This window comes from Idiotropiscis lumnitzeri, chromosome 12, assembly GCF_059441095.1.
Source record: "Idiotropiscis lumnitzeri isolate Australia: NSW breed Sydney's pygmy pipehorse chromosome 12, RoL_Ilum_1.0, whole genome shotgun sequence".
Taxonomy (NCBI): domain Eukaryota; kingdom Metazoa; phylum Chordata; class Actinopteri; order Syngnathiformes; family Syngnathidae; genus Idiotropiscis; species Idiotropiscis lumnitzeri.
In genome coordinates, this window is record NC_142402.1 from 11692856 (window position 1) to 11718310 (window position 25455).

At 41.4% G+C, this 25455-nt stretch overlaps 4 protein-coding genes across 7 annotated transcripts; 3 read left to right on the forward strand and 1 right to left on the reverse strand.

The window, feature by feature from the left end:
* Nucleotides 1-135: 135 nt before the first annotated feature.
* Nucleotides 136-6238, forward strand: yipf1 (Yip1 domain family, member 1). Of its 2 annotated transcripts, none has more exons than XM_088310702.1 (10): nt 136-190; nt 467-573; nt 2050-2192; nt 2308-2388; nt 2593-2680; nt 2788-2904; nt 3069-3235; nt 3476-3658; nt 4424-4522; nt 4714-6238. In XM_088310702.1, exons 2-9 carry the CDS (start codon nt 540-542, stop codon nt 4505-4507), a joined length of 897 nt encoding a protein of 298 aa, XP_088166828.1. In that variant the 5' UTR covers nt 136-190; nt 467-539; the 3' UTR covers nt 4508-4522; nt 4714-6238. The 2 variants fall into 2 exon arrangements, with proteins under 2 accessions (XP_088166828.1, XP_088166827.1); XM_088310701.1 differs by having other exon boundaries at nt 160-235.
* Nucleotides 6239-6945: 707 nt separating this feature from the next.
* On the forward strand, nt 6946-7677 carry LOC148325920 (uncharacterized). Its single transcript, XM_088311998.1, has one exon. It carries the CDS (start codon nt 6946-6948, stop codon nt 7675-7677), a length of 732 nt encoding a protein of 243 aa, XP_088168124.1.
* Nucleotides 7678-8043: 366 nt separating this feature from the next.
* Nucleotides 8044-14794, forward strand: ndc1 (NDC1 transmembrane nucleoporin). Of its 2 annotated transcripts, XR_015846136.1 has the most exons (19): nt 8044-8208; nt 9143-9263; nt 9338-9439; nt 9782-9956; nt 10026-10152; nt 10229-10337; nt 11189-11240; nt 11311-11443; nt 11776-11868; nt 11942-12023; nt 12110-12277; nt 12761-13033; nt 13100-13212; nt 13421-13471; nt 13538-13601; nt 13665-13765; nt 14211-14371; nt 14444-14602; nt 14698-14794. XR_015846136.1 is itself a non-coding variant. In XM_088310958.1 (18 exons), exons 1-18 carry the CDS (start codon nt 8170-8172, stop codon nt 14505-14507), a joined length of 2028 nt encoding a protein of 675 aa, XP_088167084.1. In that variant the 5' UTR covers nt 8044-8169; the 3' UTR covers nt 14508-14653. The 2 variants fall into 2 exon arrangements, 1 of the variants encoding a protein (XP_088167084.1); XM_088310958.1 differs by lacking the exon at nt 14698-14794 and having other exon boundaries at nt 14444-14653.
* Nucleotides 14795-15999: 1205 nt separating this feature from the next.
* Nucleotides 16000-24102, reverse strand: dcaf8 (DDB1 and CUL4 associated factor 8). Of its 2 annotated transcripts, none has more exons than XM_088310961.1 (13): nt 23954-24102; nt 22902-22957; nt 22748-22831; nt 21517-22151; nt 21058-21198; nt 20854-20948; nt 20608-20718; nt 20172-20302; nt 19672-19779; nt 19466-19596; nt 19128-19247; nt 18932-19048; nt 16000-18392 (listed from the first exon to the last, which is right to left on the reverse strand). In XM_088310961.1, exons 2-13 carry the CDS (start codon nt 22936-22938, stop codon nt 18285-18287), a joined length of 1818 nt encoding a protein of 605 aa, XP_088167087.1. In that variant the 5' UTR covers nt 22939-22957; nt 23954-24102; the 3' UTR covers nt 16000-18284. The 2 variants fall into 2 exon arrangements, with proteins under 2 accessions (XP_088167087.1, XP_088167086.1); XM_088310960.1 differs by lacking the exon at nt 23954-24102 and adding an exon at nt 23307-23536.
* Nucleotides 24103-25455: the final 1353 nt, after the last annotated feature.

Here is a 25455-nt window from a genome sequence, read left to right on the forward strand (position 1 = left end):
ATGATTGTTAGTAGGCTACACTATTTCATGAAATGATAGTGGTATGCTAACAATTTAGTATCTTGAGTTTTCCCCAAAGCCAGCGTTGATTTTACGATTAAAACATATCTAAGAAATTATTTTGAAAAACGTCTAACAGGATGCAAGTCTGTTTACAAAGCTAACACATCCGGATCCTGCTTCCGTCAACGTAAGCTAACAGTGGGACATGGTTTTTGGATCTTGCATGGTTAAAGTGAGCATTTTATTCACGTTTGTGGTTACATTTGCATTACAGGCGTTCTCATAAACGGAAGAATAAGACTTTATTTGTTTCAACATGCAAATGTCACGTAGCGTCCTCTTTTACGCCATGTAGTCGTGCTAACAAATAGCAAGTTGTGACGCTGGATTGTTTGCTTCTTTATCGATTGATATAGAAGGCACCCAGTGTCTAAACCGTGCATTGTTTTAAATTCCCTCACAGCTCCCCATGCGAATAAACACCGTTTCACACCAACTGATAAGCCGACAATTTCCGGTCTGACTGGTTGGCATAGATGGCGTCTGCGAGCGACCCATTTCAATTTCAAGGTGGGTGACGTCATTTATCATAAAAATTCACTCTGTTATTTTGTCTCAAAATGGCACTGCATTATATGGTTGTGGATCTCAGTGGTGACAATCATTTATGATCTAATTTGGGATGTTCCTTACCATTTGACTGTACAAGTACTTAACTCACAGATACGACACAACGTATTGAAAACATTAGCATTTTTTTAAGTAAAAAAAGATAGTTTTAAACAATATATAGATTACAAAGATTATATACGAATATAGCATTCCTCGTTATAATTTTTACAAATGTTTCTTTCCGTTTGTTCACAAATTGCATATTTTGAATAGCCCACGCAATAAAATTAATTGATATAAATAAAATGTAATAGACAAATATTCAAAATATGTTACGGTAATTCAACTATGGTGTCTTGGTCTAAACACTGAGTGGCACCCATCTAATGAATATACAATACAATTTTATTTTTATAGCACATTTCACAACAGCTGGAAGGCTGAGGCCACAAGCTGTGTGCAGAGCTGAAAATAACGTCGATTAAAAAAAAAGAAATACAAGACTAATACATTGCCAATGTAATCTGCCCAAGGTATCGAGAAATTGTCATGTTGGCCAATGGAACTTGAACTGTACCAGCAAGACTGTTTCTTTGGTTCAGAAGGCCTTCTAGCTGTCTTACACTCACGTCTGCATTTTTTGGTCTTATTGGTCAGTCAAGCAAGCCAACTCTGATTATCACACATCTGTGACTATGTGCTTTTACTAATATGAGCGTCTGTGGTGAGTATGATGTATTTGATAAAAATGTATTATATTTGTGTCATGTTTTTAGATAAATATTGATTGTGAACCGCTCCAGATGATGTAATTGGTACTCGGGCTGCTCGGTTATGAGTGTTTTTTTTTTTTAATCAAAATTGTTTTAGTAATAATGGAAATGTAAATTTTTCAAACAATTTTTTTGGGGGGTACCAAACAAACAAGAAAATCTATCAATGGAAACAATATTAAAACAAATTGATGTTTTTTATCTAAAAATGTAAAAAGGTGCAATTGTATAAAATTGAGTATGGTGTTTACAGTGCACTGGAGTTAACATAAATTGCCATAGAACTGTTGAGAAACAATTTCAATAAAACACTCAAATTTTGAAGTATACTTACTATAATATCAGACAGTGTTTCATAAATATAAAAATGTATACTATATATAAAATTGTTTTGTTACGATTATACCATTTTAGTAATCGTTGAGTGTAATAATCATTATCTTAATATAATTTTGATTAATTCCACAGCCCTAATTGGTGCAGTTGTGTGCTGTTAGCCTGTTATTTTGCAATTTTGTTCAAATATTGTGACTTCACATTCCCTTTATTAGAGGGTGGAGTCTGGCAAGTTCCCACTACAGGTCTGGCTAACAAATGCATGACCTGCCACATGTGTAGCTGAATTTTATGGGTTTTTTTTTTCTTCATGTCATTATTTAAGAATTTGAAGAGAGCAATCTGCTTGCAACTGCTAGCGAGTCAACTACCATCAGCATCGAGGATGATTTAATAAACCAGAAGTCCCACAGTGGTTTCGCTCCCACTAGTGAGGAAGACCCCTTGGCCGAAGATGACAACGCTCAGGCAAGATGGTTATGATTATATCTGATGATTATGATGTGCATTTGTGTTTAACATCCTGTTGGGGGCTTTTCAATAATGTTTCCTTAGAAATAATCTTTGCTATTTTACATTAAAGCTTCTCTCAGGAGAGAAGAAAAGCATCCCCTTCTGGACTTTTGAGTACTATCAACAGTTTTTCAATGTCGACACGCGACATGTAAGTATGACTTTGTTTAATTGTAATTAAAACCACAAAATAATTTGTTTTGTATTAAAAAAAAAAAAAAAGCAACTTCATTTGAATTTTAAAGTATAACCTAGCTCTAGTGAATTTTAACTGACAGCACAGTTAGAAATACATTTTGAGAGTCCCATCAATCCAAAGAGAATATGACATTTACATACATGACATTTGTTACAGGTAACGGAAAGAATTGTCGGCTCAGTGCTGCCTTGGCCGGGAAAGAACTTCATTAATGTGTACCTTCGCAGAAATCCAGATCTCTATGGTCAGCATGCAAACTCACATCTATTTTCCCTTTGGGAGGTTCTTAAAAAATATAAAGTTTGTCGAACAGGTTTCGAGCTGACAATATACACTCATGCCTCCTCTCAGGACCGTTCTGGATATGCACCACACTTGTGTTTGCAATCGCCATCAGTGGAAACATCTCCACCTTCCTGGTGAACCTGGGCAAGCCAGATTACAAGTATACACCAGAGTTTGGAAAAGGTAAGCACCCTAATATGTGTCATTAAAATTTATTTTATTTTTTTTTTAGTTTTTGTCTGACACATAAAAGAGGTTGACCAACCCCAAGACCGATTTAGAGGTGCCCGCTACTTGCTGAAATGTATGTCTTCAGTGCTTGAAAGCGTTATTGTTTTCCACCGCAGTCACCATTGCTGCGACAGCCATCTTCAGCTACGCTTGGCTGGTACCTCTCGCCGTGTGGGGGGTCCTGCTGTGGAGGAACAACAAGATCATGAACCTGGTGTCTTATTCCTTCATGGAGATTGTCTGCGTGTACGGATACTCACTTTCTGTATACATTCCTGCCGTGGTACGTTTTACGTGTGGCTATTCTGTGGTTAAAGCGTCCAATTAATCACAAATGAGATCCAATCCAATCGAGCTTCATTTAGAGTGCTTTTCAGTCTTCGGGGGGGGGGGGGGGCAACTAAAATGCTTCTTGGTTGTCTGCAACTTAAGTATAAACATTACGACCTAAGTTTATGTATGCAGGTTTTTTTCCTGTCTCTTCTGTCTGAGATAATTTAGTTGTTCTCATCCCCCATACAAGGTTCTGTGGATTTTCCCATTCGAGTGGCTGCGGTGGCTCTCCATCGTGGTGGCGCTCTGTCTGTCCGGCTCTGTCCTGGTCATCACCTTCTGGCCCGCCGTTCGTGACGACAAGCCCAAAGTCATCGCGGCAGTTTTGTCGGCCATTGTGGTGCTCAACACCCTGCTCGCCGTCGGGTGCAAAGTAAACACACACACTCTCTCTCTCTAAACACTCTCACACTCTGTTTTATGTTGAACATCATAAAACTGTCCAGCTGATGTCTAAAGTAACATTTTAGCATTATCATGTCTTAAACGGAGGTTGGCATGTCTAATTCGACTACTGTAATTTCTGGACTGTGAAGTTCACCAGATTTAAAGCCGCAATAGCTATATATAACCACCAAAAATTAGTTTGCCCATTTTTTATACCAGCCACAGGAGTCCACATTATAAAATGGAACATTTGCAAAGACAGAGGTCACACAGATGGCTCTTTTTGAACTTTTAATTATTGGTTTAGACCAGGGCTTCCAAGATTAGTCGACTGGCCACGACGACGTCAACGATCCATATCGTCGACAATTAATTCAAGTAGTCGACGAGTTGTTTATTAATGTATTTATTTATTTTCTGCATTGCTTTTCTGTTGAAAGAGCCTCGTCTCGTGCTTTTCCCCGCTGGCTCTGTATATGAGTCATTCGTGATATAAACAGAAGCGTTATGGGTAAGAAGTGTCATGGCTACCTGGTGATAACAACAGAGGCCAAAAGTTACAGCACATTTCAAGCACAAATACTTAAAATGCAAACCTCCCTTTCATGACAGCATGACGGGGATTCTCGATCATCAAGAAAGGACACGCAGCGGGTGTCACATGTCCGCTCGCACCGCCGCAATTGGTCTGCAAAGTTGATCGCGATGTCTGCATGGTTGTTTATCTCTCTGTCTTTGGCCTTCATTTTAGGCATATTTCTTCAGCAAAGCAGAACTGGTGCCACCACCTGCCAATCTGTCGACAACTGCAGTGGTCGTCCACCACACGACATGAGGAATTGTTTAACAGGTTCACACACATTTTTACATTATTTTTAATTATTTATTCATTTATTTATTTAACTCTTCTTTCATGCCACGTGGCCCACTTTTTCACGTCTTAGCGTTTTTACACCTGACACCGCACTCCCCCGACATGATTTCCCCCTTGCTAAAGCAAGTGTCCAAGTGTTGTTTTTCTTTCCCTCTCCCAAATTGCAGCGTCTCCTGTTGCTTTACTCGAGAGAATCGGGTTGCGGTGTGGCAATGAAGTCATGGGCTGTCTGGATTTCACCTCATAACCTACTGTGGGGCTTGGTGCACCGCAACCGAGTATGTTCTTTCTTACGGGATAGGTGAGGTGTTGCACTATGGTTTTCTATTTATCACCAAAACACGACCAATCTTAAAGGTTTTTGAATGGCATTGAAGGCATTTAGGATGCTGTTATTGGATATTATGGTAGTGGGATTTTGATTGCACACCACGGAATTGACCGTACTGAATGGATGTATTTAATTTTCTTTCCTATTACTGTGATATAATGTCGCCAAAAGTACGGAAGCTGTTAGTGCCACACTGAAGCAATAACAAATGTAAAATATAATTACAAAAAAAACAGTTGAGATTATAAATCATAATTTTATGAAGGGGAAAAAATGGGAGTAGTCATAGGGTGAAAAAACATTTTGCAAGAATAAAGTTGTAATGCTATGAGAAAGATGTTTACCGAGAACAGCCAATTTTCTGTGAACAAAGTCATATCATCTGATTTTGCATTCTTGCATTTAAAATGACAACTTTCTCCGTCTAATGTTATAACTTTCTCATAATATTGTCTATTTTCTTAAATATGTGACTCTATTATATTCTCTTTAGTCAACTATATTCTTATAATGTTCCTATTATATATAGTCAAAATAATTATGTCTATTATAATTTTATGCAATAATAAAGCTATAAAATTACAAATATGTTGTAATTTCACGTGAATAAAGTCAGAATTTTATGAAAATCATAATATGATAAGGACATACATGTAATTAAAACAAAGAAGTAATTGGATGAGAAGAAACTAATAATAATAATATATATATATACATATACATATATATATATATATGTATATATATATATGTGTATGTATATATATATATATATATATATATATATATATTATGGGTTATTATATATAATATAATAATTTATAATACAAATTATGGGAATAAAGTTATAGTATATTTATTACTTTATTGTATTCTCATAGCATTATACCTTTATTAGTTCTTATTCTTCATTCTTGGACTATGACGACTTTATTCTTGTGTAATTTATTTATTGCTTACTTTATTGTTATCTTATAGAATTACAACTTTATTCTAGTAATACAACTCCATTCATGAAATATTTTAACTACAGTTTTTGAATATTAAAATTCCATTCTTAAAAAAGGTATAATCTTGCAAGAATAAAGTCGTAATATTCCATTTTTTTCTTCTCAGTGTAGCCCTAAAAAGTTAAGTTCACATAAAAAAAGCAAATGTAAATTTCCAACAATGTTGAATATTTTATTTAATAATGTGTTTGCTGATTGACAGGCTACATTTGATTAAAAAAAAACAGATGGGCTTTCTCACGGAAATGTTAAATTTATAAATGAAACTTCTATCATTGTGACTTCTCCTGTTTCAGAATGTATTGGTTTGGACAGTCACATCAAATAAACACTAAGTCATGAATACCAAGATATGGGACTCCTTCTCTTTCTATTTTTTGGTCAGGCCGCCAGGACATTTCAACATTGCATGTCTGTTAATCATAGTTTAGAAAAGTGAAATTTTCTAGTTGCCGCTTGCAACTCATTAATTTCATCTGTCAACCCACATTCTGTGGGTATGTGGCATGTGTCACAACAAGGCTTCATTGGAAAGGATGCTTTCACTCTCTGGGACTTGATACAGTTTATACCATGTTTAGTTTTTGGTGGGCAAAAATAAAGTTGGATAGCATTTGAAAGAGTAGTCAATATTGTATGTGGATTTTTTCTAAATTCTATGAGATTCATAATTGTGCAAGAATTGTCATAATTTTGCATTTTTTCCGAAGAAAAAAACTTCAGTGTGGATGCTTCCCACGTAGAATGTCAGTGTGGTGAGGCTCCATGATGCCCCACAGTATACTTTAATATTTGTATGTTTTAGGGCTTCATTAGGCAAATGGGGGGGGGTGGTGTCACTGGAAACACCAGTGGGGGGAAGCTGGCAGCCTAATTAAAGGTCATCCTAGCCACCAGCTTTGAGTTACACCCGAGAGCTCGGCACAAACCTTGTGAGAGCAATGTCACCTGCCTCAGTGTCAGACTCGTAGGTAGCCACTCGAGAAATTTTCGTAAGGTGTGAAACAATGACTTTGTAAGAGGGATTTTGCAGTTGCTTCATTTAGATTTGCCGTAGGATGGCCACTGCCAAAGGTGACAGAGTGTCCAAGTTCGAGACCTTAAAACTCCTGGAGAAGTGCCGGAAGGAGCGAGACGACGCCTTCCACCGAGAGGGCGTCCTGCGGGACAAACTCCGGCAGTACCAGTCCAGACTGCGATCCACCGAGGCCATGAAGCAAAAGCTCAAGACCCTGCTGGTGGACAACAAAGAGCTGAGGAAGCAAGTCAAGGCCCTGCGCACAGAGATCGGCCTGGAGTGCAGCCCCAAGTTTCACGGCAAGACCACCAAGGACATCATCAACGACCTGCACAAGAAGGAGCGTGAGTGTGACGCCCTGATCGAGAAGGTGGCCAAGCTGGGCCTGACTGTGGACGAATTGAGTTCTGAGCTGTCCAACGCTGTCACGTCCAAGACACTGCTGGAGGAGCAGGTCCAGTCTCTGCAGCAGAACCTCAAGGATATGACCACCAACCAGCGGCGTCTGCTCAAGCTGTGGGAGGACAAGAGGGTCCAGCGGGAGCAACAGGCACTGCCTGCCATCGCGTTCAAGGCTGGACAGAAACCCACATTTACCCAGAAGGCCGTTCAGACGGACATGTCCATCAGTGTGTCCCAAAAGCTACCGATCAACGCCTTTGAGACCAAAACTGACGATAGAAAGACCACATTGGCTAGACCGAGCTTTACCAGTTATCATCAGGATAACATGTCTTTTATGAGTGATGAGAGTAAAGGGCTTCACAACTAATTCATAACTAGTATAATAATTTAGAGAAGCAAGATATTCCCCACCCAGGAATAATTAGTGGCGAATGTGTTTTGTATAGAAACCACAAACCTTTGGCTTTGAAAAGTAAAGGGTTCAGAATTCATTAATAAATGTGACATCGTGTGAATCAGAAATAAGTAAATGGCCTCATGATTTAAACAGCAGTCTTGAGTTATGTATGCTCTGCGAGATGCCCTAAGTAAATTGTTGGAGAAATATAACAAAATGTGGCCCTAAGAGTAAACCAATACAGAATATAATTAAGAACACTTTCACCTCAAAGTAATTATTGATTATAATAGAAAGATTTTCTACAAAACAGTTAAACGTCATTTTAAAACAGGCATATATATAGAAATCCTCGTGGAACGTGGGTCCTTCCGGAGGTCCTGTGAACAAAAGTGGCGCGGCATCATGGCTTCTTGGAAGTTTTGACCAAGAAAGAAGAAACAAAAACTTACGTTTTACACTATGTTTTCTGCGGTTCAAAGTTGTTGGTTCGTCCGCAAGGTGAGTCTCTGTCATAAAAGCCCGGCTTCCCCCCTATGTACCACCAGCGTTAGCTAGCCTGCTAGCTTGTAGCCATAAGTATGAGTGGATACGAGAGCAAGACGAGTTGAAGCCACACATTAATAAATATTTGCTCGCTTTCCTCGGGTAAAAGAGTATGCAGGAAAAAAATTTAACGGTTTTGCTTGCGAAGAGATAGATTGAAGTGTGCTAAAGTGTGGCATTGGCATAAAGTTGACGTGTCTATAACGCACACAAGATTCTAAAATACAATCACAGAGTAGATCCCCAACAAACAAAAATGATCACCATCCCCTGGGCTAGAATCTCTATCAATGTCAAAGAAAAATCCGAATACTATATTTGGATAAAGAAAATTGAATACAAAAAACTGAGAATGGATCTCATATGTGAGGGTTACTCCTTTACTTATGGTGCGTGTGCAACAATCTAATGATTGGGTGCTATACAATGTTTACAAAGCCTGCGAGTCTTGAATGAAATGAAGGATCTCAGGAATACGCCTATTAAGATATTACCATAAGCGCCCCCCCCCCTGTGATTGGTTTGAAAGGAAGAAGAAATTATAGGAAAAATGGATGGGATGTATGAAATATGCAAGGGGGTAAATGTGGTTGGACAAGAAGGTAGGGGTGAAATCTTTTAGTCTTCACTAGGTCAACATGCACACAAATGCAAACCCTTATTAAACGCCCGAACACTGGCCTTGAAACACGAATTCACACATGTATTTAAATCCATAACCCTATTTTAAAACACTGTTTTCAACGATTAATCCTGTCATGGTATCTGAATGTGACGAAACCTTTAAATCCTGGAAGTCTTTAGTGCAATAATCACGCTGAATAATTATATGTGATAAATTGGAAAAACTGTCATTGTGTCTATTTACTTTGGTCTACCGTGGATGTAGGTAATTTACTGGAGGGCTGCAGCCAGCGTAGCCTGGGCGGTCTTGTTGCTGCCGCCCACCACAGCAGTTTTTGTCATCCTCAGCAAGTTCAGTCTTCTCTTCCCAATCCAGGCCCTATCAGGTCAGTCGGTCAACGTATTATATTCAAGCTGATCATTCAACACTTGTTCAACTCAAAATATCTTCCCTCTACAGAATGTTTGTCCCTCATGATAAGCCCCAGTGGCATTTTGTCCTTTGTCATGCTGTGTGGCGTTACCACCTTGGTGGGCTTCCTGATCTTTGAATATTATACAGGTGAGTGGGGTTCAAATCAGATGGTGTGAATGAAATATTTCCCCTGTGATTGATTTTGTTTTTATCAGGTAGGTTGCATTGTAGTTTGCTGCTTTAAAAAAAATATTGAAGACAAGGCATGTAAATAAAAATAGTTTCCCTGTCTTTTGCGCGCTGTTCCTCTAGACATTCTTATGTGCTTTGTCATGTTAATTTGTGCATGTAATGTCATTGATAATGAGATTCATACACTCTTGATCCGTCAATCCCCCAATTAGTTGGTTTCTCGTGAACATAAAAAAGCCCGTTGGGCAAAAAATAAATTGTCCTTGCAGTTGTTGATTTGTGTTCCTCTTCTGTTAGTCATCCCCACCGTCGCCTGCTCCAAAATCGCTCTGTTGGGTCAGCTGCTTCACCCGCGTCACGTGGCCAACTCCCTGCTCCACTGCGTTATGGGCATCCTCGTGGCCTGGTGTACCGCCGTCACCATCGGGGGCCGCTACGAGATGCTTGCCTACCCTTGCGGCCTTGAAGACGTGTAAATTTGTCGTACCACCTGTTTGCTAGTTGCTAATCGCTAGCACGTGCGCTAATAGCTGTCTTACAGTCCCCCTCGGATGTGTCTGAATGAGTACCATCTCATCCTCCTGCTGGCGGGCGCTTTCGTTGGCTTCTCCCATAACCTTTTTGGCGTCATCCACAATATGAACTACGTGTCTTTCCACACGGTTCAGGTACGTTTACCATTGGAAATGTTTGAGCATGTTTGCATTCACTGTTTACGATTTGAATCCTCACATCTCTCCTCAGCAATACAAGTACCTTCGCTTTAAGGGGTCCTTGCCGCTGGTGGTGAAGTGCAGTGCCACCCAAGCACTTTACTCTATCCGGAACTACATTCTAGTCTATTTCTTTTTGGGTATGTTATCTTTCTTCCTGTGTGTGACTTGAAAAATATTCAATTCTCAGAATACCAAAATTCACCTAAATCTCTGTTTGGCGAATTTACTTGCTTTGACATGTGACCATAAACTTGGGATGCGAGCGCTGTATTGTGGCAGCTCAACTCGGCTTATTTCACAATAAGTAGCAATCTGGCAAATGCTGAACAACTCCTCAAAAAAGAGGCTTCAAACTGTTTAGCGTCCCTCCCAATTCAACTTTACGGTCACACAAACCAATGAGGTACACATTTATTAAAAGCAACCACTTAGCTTTGCCGTAGGAAAGTTTTCTTAGCATAATGACAACAAACAATTCAAAACGCCATAGACGTGCTAACGGTTAAAATTGACAGATGCAGTTCCAGAAGCATTGGATATTTGAACAGATACTGGGGAGCAAAACATCTCGAGCGATAATGTAACAATACTCACAGACATATATTCTTTATCCTCTATGAAGAAGGACTAATATTAAAGCGTCTTACTGTGTGACAGTAGTTTTGGAGTACTGGTTATGACTGTATTATACTGCCTCTGGTGGCCAAGGTGAGTTCACCTGAAAAGACTAGAATAAAATATCTTTTTAAAATGTTCCTAAGACATTTATAGATTTGGGATTATTGTAATCAAATGTTACTGCGACCATTTGCCTACTGAAGCTACACGGAGTAGTTTTTGCTAATTCTATCTGTTTCACAAGTGTAATTTATTTTGCGTTGCAACTACCGGTTATTTTATTAGGGTTGATAAAATATTTGCAGGTTTTCCGCGACCTCAAACATTTGACACTATTGCTCGACTGCCTTATTCTGCTTTGTGTTGACAGGATACATCCCAAGAGAGTGGATCTGTGAAATGTTCAACCTTCACTTAAACAGGTCAGTGTATTTTCTGAATGTTCTTCCTTGTGCTTATTAATATTCACAAGTATTAAATTTTGCCTTCTAGTTCTGCCCCGCGTCTGGACACCATCAGCGGGCTTCTGGACTTCTCCCTGCTCTACCACCTGTGGACCAGTGCCACCTTCCTGCTCTTCACCTGGTACATTGCCTTGGTTCTCTTCAGGATCTTTATCACCGAGGTGCGTATTCATGTTTATTTTTTTTCACCTTACTTCTTCGTACTTGTAGATTCACTGACATTTAGCTCTTAGTACTTTTGTTTTTTGGAGCAGAAGATTTCCAGTTGGGTTTTTTCAGTGTTGCTTGGTTCAGTGGCTTCTTTCCCTGCCAATTATTGCTAATTGGTATCCCAACTACGTCTCAAAGACCAAACTCGGTCGTGTTGCAAAATTTCCTCGTCCAGAATCATTTTATACATGTAGAGCAGTGTCGCCACATGCTGTGCGATGATTGACGTCATGATTGAACTGAAATGACATGGATCACAATTTATTTTCCTCCACACATGCAGAGCTACAGTTTCCCAGTACAGTCATCTTTCACCGAGGATGTGCACCAGTGTCTTCCCAGAGTTCTGTCTGACCCACAGCCGGCTATATTAAAGGTAGCCCATCAGCTTTCCTCCTAAGGTTCTTTGTTAAATTTGTAAGTTTACTCCAAGTCTCTCCACCCAAAAGTTCCTCGCCCTGCACGACTTGGCTCTGCTCTCTCAGCACTCGCCATTGCGACGTGGCGAGGTGTTCAGCTTAAGTCAGCCAGGTTTGTTTCTGCATGTTCATGCTTTTATTTTTAAACATATAATAATTAGGTGATGGAAATGACATCCCTTCCCCGGTCTCCACCAGGTGGACATCCTCACAATTGGAACGCCATCAACAAGGAGTGTCAGTTGCTTCTGTCCGACTTGACCCAGCGACTGGTCACGTACCACGACAGCGTGGCCACCAACGGCAGGGCTAAGTCGCTTTCGTCGGGAAGCGGCGAACTGAAGTCCTCGTCTGACTCATCTTCGGGTAAATAATTAGCTCAATAACTACTTGAGCCTGAAATATGCACATTAGAATAATTATGTTTTGGGGATTTTAACGCTTTATTATTTATATAGTTTAAAATGGCGAGTGTAGACTTCTTGAAGAGAACACTTGAAATTGGTCAGAAGACACTTGTAGTTCTCGGTACTTGTTCAGTAGTTCCAACGACTTCTTGTTGTTGGTACTTGTCGTTTCAGGGACTTCTGGTTACTGGTGTGTGTTGTTTCACCTACTTATTTTGACGGACTTGTATTTGTAGTTTCCTGTATTTTAAGTTCGTAGTACATGCAATTCCAGTTCCATGGACTTTTAGAGTTCCTGGAACTAGAAGTACCAAGTAGAACTAGAAGTAGAATCTAGGAACCCTATTCCTATCAGATATGTTGTCTTTTTTTGTTTTTTTTTTTCGGCCATCTGGTGGACTATTAAAACATTAGTGCCGGTCTTCTTTTTAAACTCTTTAAGTAACCTCTGGTGCGGAGGATCTGATGAGTCCAATGGCCAGAAACGTCCCAATCAAAACTCCGGACTCCGTCTTTGCCCGCATGGGGCCAAGCCCGCTGACGGCGCCAAGTCCGCTGACGGCGCCCTTCACCCCACCCTTCCACGACAACTTTTTCGCCTCGCCGGGCATGCGCCGTCTCGCCACATCTGTGTCCCAGGGCTCGCCGTGGCACGGCACCGTGCAGAGCCCCCACGTAATGAGGCGAGCCCCCAAACTGTGGTCCACCTCCACAGGTAAGGGGACGTACATGTGGGAGCTTGTGGTTAACATGTAGTCATTCGGCCACCCTCTCTGAACAGATTCACAGTCCAGCGGCAGCCCACTGCTGTCCACCGACCCCCTGCCAATTCCCAAGCAGGTTGCCAACCAACCCAGTTTTTGGGCCCAGTTTCTCCACAACAGGAGAGAACAGGTGCGTACTCGTTCTTCCTTGCATTCAATGGGATGGGCAGTATCGGTTCAGATGAGTGTGAATGTGCCGTAATTTGCAGACTACAAACTGCCACTATTTGAGGCATTTATAACACAGCACGTTCATGAAGGGCATGTAATTTGCTGCCACTGAAATCTATAAAATGGGATGTGTCTTCATTTAATCGCTAACTTCCGCCCCCATCCAGGTTAAAAGCTTTCTGTCCAAGCGTGTGCTGATCGCGTATTTGTTCAACAAGGTGAGCTCAGTACGCAACACTAGATTATATTTCATGTGACTGCTTAACATTTTCTATGTTTTCCAGCTTCCAGAAGCCTCCAGTGAAGCGCTCTTTGCTGACAGCCAGGCCCACATTTGGGCATTGGAGGGTAAACAAAAATGTTTTCATTTCCCGTTCAATATGTGACATTAACCATATGAGTGCTTTCCAGGACTGTCCTACCTAGTTCAAGCCTCCTTCTCAGAAGACCACTTTGGTGTGGTGCAAACGGCTTTACCCAGCATCCTTAGCAGTATGCTGCTCCTGCAAGAGGTCAGTTATACTGTCGCTACAAGACCAGGAAATTTTTTTTATCCTTTTGGAAAAGACTCGTCAAATATTTGTTGAATTGATTTTGTCATTTTTTTAACTAACTCTTTCAGCACTATTGGTGTGAAAATGTATTAGAAAGAGTGCCATGAAAGAGAGAAAAGTTGACACTTTTTACATCTTAGAATTTGGAGCGATGATGTACATGCATACACACTATTAAATACTACGACTACTACTACTACTACTACCCCTCAGTAGCATTAAAATACTTTGTAAAGTTTGGCAAATTTAAATAATTAACTTTTTATTGACTTAAAAAATAAATGCCAGACAATTTCACAAACATTTAGTTTCCACATAATAACTGCATTACTAAATCAACATTCCTAAAGTGTTAAGAGAGAAAAAATATTTTATTAAGTGAAATGACGCAGTTTGTCCGCAGGCGGTGGACCGCCACTTCAAGCTGCCTCACGCCTCCACCAAGCCCGTGCGGACGGCGTGCGGCATGGGTGAGCCGACCTACAAGTCGCTGCGTTTCGCTCTCAGGGCCGCGCTCAAGACGGCCATCTACCGAATCACGACCACCTTTGGAGATCACCTGAAGTGAGTCACTCTTATGTCAGTGCGACAGTCTACGCGCATGCATACTAATGTTTTATTCTTGCACCCCTTCAGTGCCGTGCACATGTCCGCAGAGCACCGCAAGAGGCTGCAGCTCTTCCTGCACTACAAGGAATAACTTGAATCTCCAAATCTCTGCATTATGCTGATACGGAGTACATTGTTGGATGCTTTTATTTTAACGAGAGAGAGAAAGGAATAGAACTTTCACAGGTCAGATACCTGCTTGTACATACTAATTTGTTTAATAAAAATATGATGTAAAAAAAAAACATCTCAGGTTTCATTGCAAATATTAATTTCACCAGGGGAGAGAACCAGGCACAAGTTTAAGAGCGTTGCGGTGTCAGGCAAGCGTATGTGCATTCATCAGGGATGGAAGAGCATATTCAGGTGAGAGGAGTTTTAGTTCATTCAGGTGGTGTGTTTTGTTGGGGCTTGTTCTTCCGCACTGAACTCTTCCAAGCACACCGCAACAGAAAAAAATCTCCTGAACCCAAACTGTTCCGGAAAAGTTATCTGAAATGAAATAAAACAGTCATCTTCCAGTGAGAAATGCAGAGCCCCGGGTCCAAAAGGTCAAAGGGATCATGGGTCTCCAGGCAGGTTCATTTCGACTAGGAACAATTTCTACAAACATTTGTGCAAGCTTCCTCCAGAGCTTGATCCAAGCTGTTTGGTTCAAAAGACACCATTCTGATGTTTTGCTTTAAAGGGGCACAATTGGGAAACTGTGGCGCCTCGACATGAGATAGATTTGTCCCGTGTCCATGCTCGTAGCTAATAACACTCATAAGGCATCTTCACCCTATTTAAACTGTTTTTCTTAGTGTTATTTAATAAGGAAATATCACTCTAATACATTATAAAACGGAGAAATAACACAGTATAATGTGGAGATTGGACAGTTTCATGATTTTCTGTGCATTGAGTGCGCTGCACTTCTGGTGTGCCCCTACTGGCCACCAAGCGACACTTTAATAGTCATACCGACACAAACGATGGGGGAGTCACAGTTGAGGTCATTCATATTTCAGAGCACCATTGTGTGCGTCACGGCAGTATTAAAAAAAAAAAACATCAAATCGGATACCTTAAGATTGAACTCAAGCCTCTTCTAAATCTGATGCATATCAGATCGGTGCCAAAGTGAGTGCAGTGTAAAAGAGCAGACTGTCATCTTCAATGTCTGACAATTATACACACCTACATCTGCTCACACTGTATAATAAGCACATACTTGAGTCATTCTTACTACTAAAGCATTGCTGAGTAAATGCAGTCTAAATAGGTTATTAAAATTGTAGTAAATAAATGTGCAAAATAAAGGCAGATGGCATCCAGTTTAATCATGTGGTCATAACACTGACAATTTGTGTGTCAAAGTATTTCATCCCAATAAAAATAATGCTGCACATGCTTGTTTTGTGTAAACACAGCCATAGCAGATATGCGTTACTTGAAAGTGAATGCCCAAAATGGAACAAAACAAAACTTGTTTTGCCTCGCCGAACGCTGTCTTCTATACTCTGAATCCCTCTAAAATAACAAAGTAGCAACAGGAAAATATCTATCACCATGTCACATTTGCGTAAACAGGACAAAGCATCAAGAGTACTGTCTGTTTTATTGCACAAATTCTTTAACAGATTTCCAACAGAACCAGTAAATGTTTCATAAATCGGAAGCCTGTGGGTGGGAAAATCTAAATTCAATTGTCAAAACGAAATACCGTACTGTGTACAATGGAAACATAATACTGTAAAATACAGTCTTAGTCAAACAGAAGAAAAAAGGTGCATGTTGGATCTGTATTGAATATAAACCTCTACATTTTTAACCAATCAAATGTTTTGTGTGACATCAAACAGCATCTTCTAAATATTGATTTATTCTTGTATTTTTTTTAATTCATTTTTTTATTTTATTTTTTACAGTTTTTATATTTATATATTTACAATTCGACTGAGTTCTCGGAAAACGAGAAAAAAAAGCCAGGCTTCAATTGCTCTCACACCACAACGGGCAAGCACAATGTCCAACGATACCACCACCGTCCATACCTATTCCAGCTTCCAACCAATCAGCTGCTTCTAATTCAGCTACAAAACGGAGGGCTTCCAATCGGGATGGGGGACTTTTTTCCTTTCAAGTCAGTGACATTTGGTTTTCCTTCCAAGGGCCATACGATAAAAAAAATAAATTGCGGTAAACCGGATGAATTGCCCTTAAAGGAACCACACTGAATCCGATCAGGGGAGAGTTGGGAAAAAAAAAAAAAAGTTCCTGTCCGTGGCACATGCAGCGAAGGTGAGCGGAACGCTTCCTGTCAAAGATGAAGTGAAAAGAGTCTTAAGTGAGAAGACCTCCACGTGTTGTGAAAAAGGAATCCCACCCCCCTCTCAAAAAAAAAAAATCACTCTTTTAGTGCATGTGTCAAAACTGCAACATCCCTGATTCAAAGTGCACTCAGTAGTTTGGGAGGAGGGATTGGGGGGCGGGTTGAGCAATCCGGCGGTGAAGGAGCTTGTCGCTACGATGGGAAGGAGTGTGGCTACGTGCTGGTGTACGTTTGGAGGCAGCATTCAAAAACGGGACATCGGAAACAAGTTGATGCCTTTGTACAGTGGCCAACATTCTGCACCATCACCATGTCTAATTTTTGTGTGTGTGTGCGTGTCAATAATGCTAATGAGTGTATGAATACGTCATGGTTATCCAGTGAAAAGCAGGCGTTGCCATTGTTTTTACGCTGAAGTTGGAGATGCATGCTTTCTATTGGTCAATGACTCTCTGTACATATGTGCTCAAAGGGCACTAAAGTTTGTTTCGTCTATAAGCTTTATGCATCATGGATGTCCAATGGAAAGCATGCACCTCCAACTTTTTGTTTTAACATTTTAGTTTGTGACAAAAAATATAGCTAAATTACCCCAAAAATGAGGAGTTTTTTGGGATGCAAACACAAACAAAAAAGTCTTTAAATTTTCAGTTTATTCCATTGTCAGTTTTTCATTATTGTCAGAAATATTTAGATTTTTTTTTCTTTTCTTTTTTACATATGTAGCTGTTTTTCCCATTGTTGTCCAAAGCATTTTTGTTCTCGATTTGGACAAGAAAGTGAAATAAATTATTTGCTTGTTCCATTTTTGCCATTTCTAAGGATACCCATACAAAACAACTATTAAAAAAAAAAAAAAGCTTTTTCTGGACACAAAAATTACAAACTTTGCACAGTAAATGTGATCCCACCTCAAACCCTCATATTGTACAAAATGTTTAATTTATTTTGTGGCCAAAAAACGCCTCACATATTGTAGATTTTGTGTTTGTTGGTTTTCCCCAATATGGTCTTTACCATATTGGTAATTTCCCCCGTTCCTCAAAAAAAAAAAAAAAAAAAAATTTAAAATGACTGCACCAAGTTTTCTGACGTGCTTACCCTCAATGTTATTGGGGATTTCTGGATACAGAAATGATGGAAAATAATCACAGAGTTTGGGCAATATTTTTTTCCAATTTGAAAGAAGGCCCTTGTTTGTTTTGTTTGATTTTTAAATCTGATTAACTGATTATTAAAATAATCGTTAGTAGCAGCGCTATTTTTTTCTTTCTTCCTGACACAAAAGTGCAAATGTTTCCCTTATTGTCCATTTTTTTTTATTTATTGAACACAATTAGAAAATTTGTGTAATATATTTTTAGTTGTTTTCTTCTCATTGTCCAAATTTAGGACAAACTATTGGATAGTGTTTGAATGATTCCCCCCCCTTTGTCATTCAAAAAAAATTTTTGTTGGTCTGTGCGTTTTTTAGGGACTTTTGGGGGGCGGGGGCATACAGCACCTGCTTTTTACTGGACAATATCTGTATATTTGTATGTGTGTGTACATGGCTCAGGAGGACGTGCACTGAACATGATCCGGACCCCCCTCCTCTTCATCGGAGGTGTCTGGCGAGCTCCAGGACTCATCAGTGTCGGCATCAGCTCCCTCACGTCTGGTCTGGATGGAGACAAGAGGAGAGGAGGTGAGCAGGGTGAACTCATTCATACACAGTAGAGTAGTGCCTCGAGATAAGAGATGAATTTGTTCCATGACCACGCTCGCAGCTCAAGGACACGCATTGAAATGAATAAACCCAAAAACCACGAAAAGATTTTTAATATTGTACTTTGATTAGGATAGTGTTAAGTATTAAGCTAGTGGGTCATTCTTTGTTTAGTTTGACAGTAAGCTTCAAGTGGGAGTGGCCTTTAATGACTTGAAGTGCCTTTTTTGATTAATTGTTCACGCTTTGTCAAACTGTTTCTTTTCTTAAATTGAGTTCACTGCTAGTATACCATGCGCAAATCTCAAGTTTGTGCTCGCGAGTCAGAGAGCACCAAAAAAATAAACCATCCAAACAACGCATTGCACCTTGAAAACCTCGAAAGCCGCGTCACTTGTATCTCAAGGCACCATTAGAACAATACATATAAGAATATATGGACATTTCATTAGGTACACCAGTGCGATGTCGCAAAAACTTTCCCCAGGCTCACCCTTGGAGGCCGTCGGTTCCTCATGTGTCTCATCAGGAACCACAGCAGCTGGGTCTCGTACTGGTCGCCGTGCCGCACGCTGTCCTCGTCGCGATCCCGTTTGTTCTTCTTCATCACCTTCAGGGAGACCACAAACAAATCCACGTTTGGCTTCAAGGGTGGTTGCTAAAAGGTATCTCAGGTTACAAGCAGATACCTCTTTGAGGCCCTTAAGTCCAGTGGGAACCTCGGCAGTGGGGGCCCACAGCTTAATGTCATGGTCCAGGCCGCTTGTCGCCATGCCTGGCAGGTGGGGGTGCGGCTCCAAGCAGTTCACCTGTGCGACATCAGGTCGGAGTTTTTCATTATTGTACAGAACATTTTTTCTGTATTTCTCTTTTCATTAATGACTCAAACATATATGCTCTTTTGGATTTAAAAAAAAAAAATTGATAACAGATTTGGGCTCTGGACCGTCTAAAACATTTTAGTTCTGTTCTGAACACCAAAAAAATAAATAAAATAAAAGGCATTTATCTGACAGCCCATACTCACCACTCCGCCTCTGTCGCCCTCCATGAACTGGACGATGCGTGCTGAGTTTTTGTCCCACAGGTAGATGTGTCCGCAGTCGCTGCCGCTCACCACAAACTCGCTGCACGGCCCATAGAAATTGACGCCCTTCACTGCCGGCGGAGGGGGGGGGGGGAATTGGGATTTGCTGGCAGCTGATATGTGTTTTATCAGATGTGTCATCCCACCTGTGGCATTGTTGCGGTGTCCCTTATATCTTCTGCAGTAGTCTGCGCCGTCGCTGTGGTTGGAGTCGAACAAGTAGATGTCCTCGTCGTTGTAACTGGCTAGTAGCTCTAGATCACAATAATGCTAATACAGTGAAACCCTGCATATGTATGCTTCAGGCATTTTTTGGTTCGCTAGTTAATTCCATTGATCATCTTCATGTAAAGGTGGGGTGTTTAAGTTGAGTAATTCACTAAATAAAGCTCTTCATGCAACATGGGTTCATAAACAGACCGGACTATAAATCAATTCAACTGCAGTACCAATCTCTGTTCTTAGATTTGACACCAACCAGTGGCATGGGTAGGCAATTCCCAGTGACTTTTGGTGGGGTCAATTATTTGCAGATTTTTACTATTCGCTGCAAGGCTAGTTGCTTAACTCCTGCGAAAAGCGGAGCTTTGCTTTAAGGCATCATCATGTAACTTACAAGCATATTGTTAGCAACATGTAGGCCTACCTGTGCCATTGTGACTGTACACCAGGCAAGTGATGTTGGTTTTGGATTCGCTGGACACCAGATGCGAGGGGCAGAACTTCTTCAGCATGCCATTATTGTCATTCTCGTTGATCTTCCTCTGGTCGTAAATCCTATGAGGGCAGTCAAGGGCGTTGATTCGCAACCACGTGTATGATCCACATTCATATGATAAATTCTAAAACGATTATTTACTTATCTATAATTCCTTAATTACCTATCCCTGCAACATATAATGACAGGCAGAGCAGTTAAACTCTCTTCCACTGGACAGCAGAAGGTACAATTAATGTTTGTACACCTATTGTAATCGTTGTCATGCAACAGATGTGTGTCAAACTGAACAGGCCCAGATTTCACACTGACTGGGGACTGCTAAGCACGTTTTCTGATCATGGCGGCCATTATGCGTACGTACCTCACATACTGATCCCTCCCGCCGACTGCAAAGTGCTGCGTCTTGGCCGGGTTGACAAAGATTGTATAGAGGCCCACTTTTTTGTCGCCCTCCTTCACCATCACCAGTTTACTGCAAAGGCATGAGGCACGCTTCAATATTTTGGTCCACACAATATACATCCCGCTAGCCGAAGTATTGCGATATTGCTCTTTTGCTCGTGGCATAAGACGGGCATTGTTTTAGATGACACACTGTAGCACTCACTTAGCAGGACGGTCGAGCCGCAGGTCGATTCCAAACACCATGGCGTCCTCTCCCGCCGACAGAAAGGAGCATGGAGAGTCGGGCTCCAGGGCCAACTGAAAGGAAAAAAGCAACAATAAGTGACAACGTCAACGTCTTGTTGACACATTTGGAAGTATGTGTGTGTGTGTGTGTGTGTGTGTCTGGTTGGGGGTGGTACTGGACCTTGTGTGCAGCCCCTTTGTGCTGTGCCACCCTTTTGGTGTTCTTGCATCGTTGGGTGGCGGAGAGCTCAGCCACACGAATCTGACCGTCACGGGCACACATTGCCAAGGTGGAGTCGCCACTGTGAGGAAGGAACTTGGCCTTGTGGAGGACAGAGGGTAGAAGATAAAGCATATACCCCCATGATATTCTCTGTCCAAATGTGATGTTTGTAACCCTGATCCGTTGCTTGAATGGTTGATACCTCAGCTATCGATACTAATTAACCGTTAGCATGTCCATTACGAAACACTTCTATCTCATGTTTGTGGTCACACGTGAAAACAACAACAAAATCGTGCAAATGACTGCCCCTATTTATTAAAAAAGATATTTCGTTAATACTATACTGTGGTTAACTTCTCTTTGTCTTCAATTGTGACTGTCCTGTACAGTGAATAAAGTGTTGCACCCCCTCACCTGAAAGACATTGCTCTTGTGCCCACTGTCGAACTCCAGCTCGGCGCGTCGGATGGCCCAATCCCAGATGACCACGCGGAGGTCGTCGCTGCCGGACGCCAGGCGCGTGCCCGACGGGTTGAAGTGCAGCGTGTTCACGCAGCCGGAGTGCCTCTCCAGCCGACCTTGTAGCTCCAGTCTTTGCACCAGGCCACGGGCGCCGCAAACACGCCTCACGAACTGCTGCGAGTCCCGGCCGATTTCCCGACAGCGCAATGAGGGGATAGCGCGCCACGCCGGCCCGCGCAGGTCCCGCAGCTCGGCGCCCAGCCACGCCTCCATCGCCTCGTCGTCGTCTTCATTATCGTCTTTCAGCTCCTCTTCGTCATCCTCGTCCGAGCTGGAGGAAAGGTTGTTGTTATTGCCGCCGCCGCCGCAGGGTCTGTTCCGCTTCCGGGCGGCCCTTCTCCCGCCATCTTTCGCCCTCTCTTGTCTGCCTTCCTCGCTCTCCCTTTCACCATCCTCAGTCAGAGAGAAGAGGCCGCTGCCATCCATGCTGTCAGTGTCTTCCTCTTCATCATCATCGTCCTCATCTTCTTCCTCCTCATTCAGCTCACTTTCAGGCACATTCCTGTCACCAGATGCCTCTCCATTGTCTTGAGGTAGAGCAACAAACAAGGGAGTTAGTGTTACAGTCAGGATGAGCACCAGCTCAGGGTAAAGCTTAAAAAAAAAATGGAAGTGTGACTATAATGGTGTGTCACTTCACATGTGCACTAAACACGGCTGATTTAGCGGTGTAAACTTTGTTTAATTTATTAAAAATGAAACGTGGTCTCTAAATTTTGTGATTAAAAAAATGTATCACCACAAAAAGTAATGTTCTTTACATTTTAGATGAAAAGAAAGGAAAAAGTGCAACATTTTCCCTCCCAAAATATGCATGTTTGGTTCATCAAAGACATTTTCTCTTTTTTTTTTTACGAATATTTTTGAGAAGTGTTGATCTAAAACATATTTACTGTTATTTTGATTTTAGACTAAAGTCACCTTCCAACTTGTATATAAACTCGAATGACCACATCCACCACTAGTGGAAGTCCAACTAACACCTGCAGAGGCTCACTGAACTAAAATCCACCTGACATAACAACCAATCAGTTCTTTGTCGAATTAACTTAAACTTCTAACATTCAAACCTCTAAGTGCAATACTGAAAGAAAAATAGGACTTTTAACAAAATGGGATCTACCACTGTGTTTGCCCCCGTCTCTGCTCCCACAGGCGTCCCCATCTTTGCGTTGATCACCCCCGGCCTCTTCCTCCCCAGAGGCCCCTTGAACAAAACCAAGCAGCGGTCAGCAACGAGCCTACAAGGCTACCACGGGTGGTTTTGCAACAGTTACCGTTGAGCGACGTGGATTTGCCTTCGGTTTCTGCCATGACGTCCGTGAAGGCGAGCCTGTCACACACGTAAGACGGGAGAAAAAGTCACACAGGTGTCTCAAAGAAGTCAAGTTGGCTGTAAAACTTCAGCATTGTACCGTTTAGTGCGTGCGTGAGAAGAGTTTGCAACCTGCTAGTCTGGCTAACGGCTAATGCCATCCGAATTTATCCTCGCACTCTTTGTGACGGCATCGTTAAAACTCGGTTTGACGTTTACAGGCCCGCTGACATTAGCACGTAGCGAGATAGCCACCGTGCGGTTGGCAAAATATTGACAAACACGCAGCTGTCATTTTTGATGTCGCAAACACCTGTTTGGTCTCACACACAGCAGCTAACTTAGCCATAGCATTTGTTTTTATTACCTCGACTCGCAGGCCCGATTCAGCGCACTTCTTATTCTTCCTCTTTCTTAAAGCTCAGTCCTTTTATATGGCAGCTTTGCGATTGTCACACCACGCCTCTGCCGGCCAGGTTGAGACAGAAGAGACGCCGCATTGTGCGTCAAGTTTCCAGAAGAAAACGAACGTTCAAACAAGGTCGGCTGCTCTGTTTATGTTTTGACGGATCAGCTTCTATTTTTTGGGGGGGTGAGGAGGGGGGGGGGACTTCCGCTCACGTAGCCTATTACGTTTTCGTATTTAAAAACCCGGAAGTAGCAGCAGTGGAATAATAAAAAGGGGTAATAAACGAAAATCCCGAAGTTATCTCCATGACTTTTTTCGTGTGCATTGTATAATCCTTAATTTGTAAAACGGTCATGTTTGGCACGGTGGTGGTGGTGGGGGAGAGGTGGGATGGCTTCCGTTTAGAAGTGGCAACGGGAAGAAAAAGAAGCGAAAATAAAAGTAAAACGCAGCCGAACTCACCTTAGTTTTTGCTAATTAGCTTTTATTTGCACCCTGTTTTTTTCTGTAGTCTTATTTTATATACACTCACCGGTCACGATATTAGGTTGAGTACAGCCACATCATCTTGTTTATGTTTGATGGTTTCGATTTTATTTTATTACCTGTGTCTTCGTCAAGTTTTTTGCAAATTCAGAAGTAGCTGCAGAAGAAAAGCAAATTAAAAAAAAATAGAGAGCTATGATATTGCAAATGCCGGTTTCCTTTCAAGTCGTCTCTGTTTCTTTGTCTTTTATTTTGTACACGCTCGTCTGTTCCAACATTGGATAGAATTGTACGGGCCTTTGTTATTTCTGCGTTTTGTCGGTTCCGTTTTTATTTTATTTTGGACTCACTTCCGGTCAGATAGGTACTGATCCAGTAGTTTTGCTCTCAAAATAACTGTAATTTTTCTGCTATTTTTACATGGATCTCGTATTGTTAGACCCTTCCATTCTCTTCCAGGTTTTTTAAAATATTATTTATTTACTGCATATTTAAAAAATACATGTCCAATCGATCAAACACATACAAACAAAAAAAATATTTGGTTCTAAATTAAGGACATTTAATCCTTACGGTCAATCAAAATCATTGTTTTCGCACCAAAGCAAACACAACATGGCAGTGAAGTCATTGTTTATCATGGTTTCATGAAATAAAATGCACACATAAAAATCTTGCACACTCACTTATAATACAAACAGGAGCAAATCTACGGAAAAAGCAACATTTCAAATTGTAAAGCTTTAAGAGTTTTTTTTGTGTGTGTTATTGTGCTTTTTGATTGAATGGGAAATTAAATAGCAATTCGATGGCTTCACAGTGAGAGACAGCATCGGGCGTGGATTCAATCCCGGCTCCGGCCATCTTGTGTGGAGTTTGCATGTTCTCCCCGTGCCTGCGTGGGTTTCCTCCGGGTACTCCGGTTTCCTCCCACATTCCAAAAACATGCATGGCAGGCTGATTGAACACTCTAAATTGCCCCTAGGTATGAGTATGAGTGTGGATGGTTGTTCATCTCTCTGTGCCCTGCAATTGGCTGGCAACCAGTTCAGGGTGTCCCCCGCCTACTACCCGAAGATAGCTGGGATAGGCTCCAGGACCCCCCGCGACCCTCGTGGGGAGAAGCGGTACAGAAGATGGATGGATGGATGTTTCTTCTTGATTATGAATGCGATTGTTCTCAATATATGTGAATTTTATTTCATGACCCCATCACTCTGGATGGTATGAATGACGCCTGTCCACCCTCACTGCCCTGTTGTGTCACCCTGAGCACCCACTGAAAAAAATGTGTCTACGCCCTTGTGTCTGTGACGTTGCTATGGATATGAGAGAGGATTAAGACCAAAGTCTCCACTGACCAGCATGAAAGCACTGAGATTCTGCAATTGTAATCTTGTGATCTCAGCATGCATGACATCACCACGTTGGCTTGAATGTAAACAGGCAACTCACAACCGCAATCTCACATTCCCCCTCTTTTATCCTCTTTAAGTGGGGGCAAACACATACTGACAATCAGCCCAAAAGTGAGCATTTATCCCCACACCTTCCAGTCAAAGTCAGCAAAAGAAATATTATCGTGAGATATTATCCTTTGGTGTGGGGTGTCTTCATAGTT

Excerpts from the sequence above, each read along its gene's own strand:
- ndc1 (XM_088310958.1), top strand. The coding sequence starts at position 8,170 with ATGTTTTCTGCGGTTCAAAGTTGTTGGTTCGTCCGCAAG. Across the intron at positions 9,440-9,781 it reads GATCTTTGAATATTATACAG|TCATCCCCACCGTCGCCTGC; the intron begins GTGAGTGGGGTT and ends CTCTTCTGTTAG. Across the intron at positions 13,472-13,537 it reads TCGCGTATTTGTTCAACAAG|CTTCCAGAAGCCTCCAGTGA; the intron begins GTGAGCTCAGTA and ends TATGTTTTCCAG.
- LOC148325920 (XM_088311998.1), top strand. The coding sequence starts at position 6,946 with ATGGCCACTGCCAAAGGTGACAGAGTGTCCAAGTTCGAGACCTTAAAA.
- yipf1 (XM_088310702.1), top strand. The coding sequence starts at position 540 with ATGGCGTCTGCGAGCGACCCATTTCAATTTCAAG. Across the intron at positions 2,681-2,787 it reads CAGAAATCCAGATCTCTATG|GACCGTTCTGGATATGCACC; the intron begins GTCAGCATGCAA and ends GCCTCCTCTCAG. Across the intron at positions 2,905-3,068 it reads TACACCAGAGTTTGGAAAAG|TCACCATTGCTGCGACAGCC; the intron begins GTAAGCACCCTA and ends TTTCCACCGCAG.
- dcaf8 (XM_088310961.1), bottom strand. The coding sequence starts at position 22,938 with ATGGCAGAAACCGAAGGCAAATCCACGTCGCTCAACG. Across the intron at positions 19,780-20,171 it reads GTACAGTCACAATGGCACAG|AGCTACTAGCCAGTTACAAC; the intron begins GTAGGCCTACAT and ends ATTGTGATCTAG. Across the intron at positions 19,049-19,127 it reads GACTTAAGGGCCTCAAAGAG|GTGATGAAGAAGAACAAACG; the intron begins GTATCTGCTTGT and ends GTCTCCCTGAAG.